Below are 3,743 nucleotides of genomic sequence, written 5' to 3' on the forward strand. Positions count from 1 at the left end.
GACAGATGGGTCGAGCACTTCTCTGAACTATACTCTACAGAGAATTTTGTAAGTGAAGTGACACTGCACTAAACGCACTACCAAAAATACCAAGCTTGATAGCTTGCCAATCATTGATGAACTCAGCAATGCTATAGACTGCCTAACTGCGAGAAAATCACCAGGAAGTGATGGACTTCCTCCTGAACTGTTTAAATATTGCAAGCATGCAATTATCTAGGAACTTCACTGTCTCATCTGTAAATGCTGGGAAATAGGAGCTGTGCCGCAGGCATGGGGGAGATGCAGCTATGGCCACACTATATAAGAACATAGGGGACAGAGGTGATTGTAACAACTACCACAGTATCTCTCTCCTCAACGTTGCTGGTAAGATCTGTGCTCGTGTTGCTCTAGCTCGCCTTGAAGCTATAGCTGAAAGCATCTATCCCGAGTCCCAATGTGGATTTCGTTCCAACAGATCCACAATTGACATGATCTTCTCCTTACGGAAAATACAGGAAAAGTGCAGGGAACAGAATCGGCCTCTTGTTATCACTTTTATAGATCTCACTAAAGCGTTCGATCTGATCAGCAGAGATGGTCTTTTCAAGATATTACTATGAAGGCTTGGGTGCCCACCAAACTCCTAATATCATCAAATCTTTCCATGATAACTTGAAGGCAACCATTCACATTGATGGTGAAAAGTCTGACAGATTTAATGTAAAGAGTTGATTGAAACAAGGTGATGACCTTGCACCTATGTTTTTCGGTATATTCTTTTGCAGCACTACTCAAATATGCCTTTGGATCATCAACTGAGGGAGTCCACCTGCATTCAATGAGTGATGGAATGTTGTTCAATCTTGCAAGGTTGAAAGCCAAGACCAAAACACGTGCTGTCTCAGTTAGAAATCTGTTGTTTGCAGATGATGCTGCATTTATTGCACAATCAGTGGCACACATGCAGAAGCTTGTTGATCGTTTTTCTGAAGCCTGCAATGATTTTTCTGTTACCATAAGTTTAAAGAAAGGTAATGTATCAAGATCTCCAACCTAATACCTCCATCAAAATTGATACATATTCGTTACACAGAATGTGGAAGAATTTACATACTTGGGTTCTACAGTAACAAGTAACCTTTCAATTGATACAGAAATCAACCAACGTATTGGAAAATCAGCTACAACATTCTCCAGATTGAACAACCGTGTATGGAAAAACAATCTCCTCTCAACAAAAACCAAGATATCAGTGTATAATTCATGCGTCATCAGCACCTTGCTTTATGGTAGTGAGAGTTGGACAGTTTATGCAAAGCATGAGAAATCTAAGGCGGATCCTAAACATCACTTGGGAAAATAAAGTTACCAAAGTTGAAGTGCTATCAAAAACAGGCCTCACAACTGTACAGTCTATGCTGAAAAAGAGATTACGATGGATTGGTCATGTGAGAAGAATGCCCAATGATAGAATCCCCAAAGATATACTATATGGAGAACTAGCACAAGGAAAGAGAGAAAGAGGAAGACCAAAACACAGATATAAAGATCTTCTGAAAAGAGATAGGCCTATTAAGGCAGTCAACATCCCTGAATATAGTTGGGAAAAGATTGCTGAAAATAGATGTGCTTGGAGGAACGCTGTCTACACTGGGCTTCAAAATTATGTTGAACATTAAACCCAATTGGCAAATGAAAAGAGAGCGAAACGCAAGAACGTGAGTGTGCACTATGGACCAGCAGATGCTCCTGAATACCCTAGTGCCACATGTGGTAGAAAATGCAAGTCACGGATAGGTCTATTTAGCCACAGCAAGAAATGTACCCGATGAAAAAAATTTTAATTTGTTGTTACCTTGGTAGCAATGAAACAGGCATAATTAACCATAGTCAACTCTGACTGACGGATACCGTGATGAACTAGCTTCATAAAACAAGCTTTCAAATTGCGAAAAGAAATGGGTTTATAGCCTAAACGTTCACTTTATTTTGCTGTTTCCTCTTCTTGTTGTCACATTTTATCATTAATTGTATATCGACTGTTCTTGTTTAGTAATTAGTCAAAAAAAGAATCTGAATCTGAATCCAATAACTTGTCATCCGATCTGGAATGAAGGTATATTCCCTATGTAGAAGATTTAAATGCATGCTTGATTAAAAATGTTTAAAAAAAAAAGATGCCAACGAGGGTTGGCGCAAGAAGGCAATCTTGCTGAACTCCATTATGAACACTGAATTCCCCTGGCTTATAGAGTGAGTTAAATAACTTTCCAGTTTTTAAAACTGCAAGTATGCTGTCCTTTCCTGGGCATTTCCTGGTGGTAATTTTCAATAGCTTGGGATAGTTCCTCAATTGTGGATTATATGTCCGTTACTGGTAACCGTTTAATTGCATCGAAAGAGGACTGTATCAATGCAATTCAATTCTTTATTCCACAAAATAGTAAAAAAACAACATAATAACAATAATATAAATTAAAGTTGGGACCTAAAATGAAGCAATAACTTGTGATTATTAGGCCCCAAAGCAATTTCAAAAATTTACATAAAACATTAAAATACAATACATTACACATAAAAAATATAGAGATAAATTACATTTCTTTAAAGCATATGATAAAATTGTAGTATGTAACTGAAATTTTATGTTTGATTTATTTATTAATTTATTTAACTTTAGACATATGACCTAAATATATAATCAATAATCATTTTGTAAAGAGTGATATCTACCTTGTTCTCCTTGGAGTAGCACTAAGAGTAATGCTCTACAAATCTCTCTAGTTATTTGTTAATCAGTTCACCAGTGATTGATTTCAGGGGCGCTGTTTTCTTTACTGATGGACCGAAGGTCCTTTTTATGCCGTCATGCATGCCCTTAGTCTTGCCGATATCAGATGCCTGTTGAATATTTGGTACAAAATGTTTCTCCAGTAGGCATATTCGTACTTGGTGCATAATCTTACAACCTTTGGACAGCCTTTCAGGCATTTTGCAAAGCAAAATTATTTTTTTCTTTTGTTTCCAAATGCTGTTATTGCTGCTTCTGAGTGACTGACTATTAAATGAGTCTAGTATTCTGTATCAGTTGAATAATTGCCTGTTCCACTGAAAGAATCTGCTAGCAGTAAGTTGAACATGTTCATTTTATCTGGATGAGTGGTCGTTGTCAAACTGTACAGTTGCTTCAAACTGTACAGTTTCTTGGGATGCAGTCTTACTTTAGAGCTGATAAGGAAATGATCGGTAACACAATCTGCACTACCACTGTGGGCGGGGAGTGGGTGAATGAAGGCGCCCCTTAGATACGCCACTACAAATAAATAAATAAATGAAACAAACGGAAAAACATAACAAAATTTTCATAAATTTATTCAGTCTTTTATATCATGGGAATATATTCATTAATGTATAATTTACCGACAGAAATATGAAAACACGTTAATTTACCATCACCAATTGCCACATGGCACTGAAATTCAAGTTCAGCAGAATTAGAAATTCATTTAGGTATTAGGGGGGGAGTTTGTTAGGTTGCGAGTTTGTTATGGCCTAGATTGTAGGGAGTTGACTGGAATCCATATTGTATAGCTTTCTTTACTTCAGGTTTATTATACATTACGGACTCCACCCTGAAACATAGTCAACAGTTGAAGGGCTATGTTGCTATCACGCATACGTTCATTCGAGCTCTGTTATTATTTATTTGTTTATATTGTGTTTACGGTACTATGCAACGAACCTAATTTTTTTTTATA

The 3,743-nt window shown here is 36.9% G+C and overlaps 1 protein-coding gene across 1 annotated transcript; it reads left to right on the top strand.

Annotated features, from left to right (window-relative positions):
* The first annotated feature begins 290 nt into the window (after positions 1-290).
* LOC117099902 lies at positions 291-1,664 on the top strand. The gene is made up of 3 exons (XM_033239425.1): positions 291-582; positions 771-1,016; positions 1,261-1,664. The coding sequence occupies exons 1-3, from the start codon at positions 291-293 to the stop codon at positions 1,662-1,664; spliced, it is 942 nt and encodes a 313-aa protein (XP_033095316.1).
* Positions 1,665-3,743: the final 2,079 nt, after the last annotated feature.

The sequence above is a fragment of the Anneissia japonica genome, unplaced genomic scaffold, assembly GCF_011630105.1.
Source record: "Anneissia japonica isolate Jap-2015-1 unplaced genomic scaffold, ASM1163010v1 scaffold163525_len7686_cov104, whole genome shotgun sequence".
In the NCBI taxonomy this organism is placed as follows: Eukaryota; Metazoa; Echinodermata; class Crinoidea; order Comatulida; family Comatulidae; genus Anneissia; species Anneissia japonica.

Excerpts from the sequence above, each read along its gene's own strand:
- LOC117099902 (XM_033239425.1), top strand. The coding sequence starts at position 291 with ATGGCCACACTATATAAGAACATAGGGGACAGAGGTGATTGTAACAAC. Across the intron at positions 583-770 it reads CGATCTGATCAGCAGAGATG|CACTACTCAAATATGCCTTT; the intron begins GTCTTTTCAAGA and ends ATTCTTTTGCAG. Across the intron at positions 1,017-1,260 it reads TACCATAAGTTTAAAGAAAG|CACCTTGCTTTATGGTAGTG; the intron begins GTAATGTATCAA and ends ATGCGTCATCAG.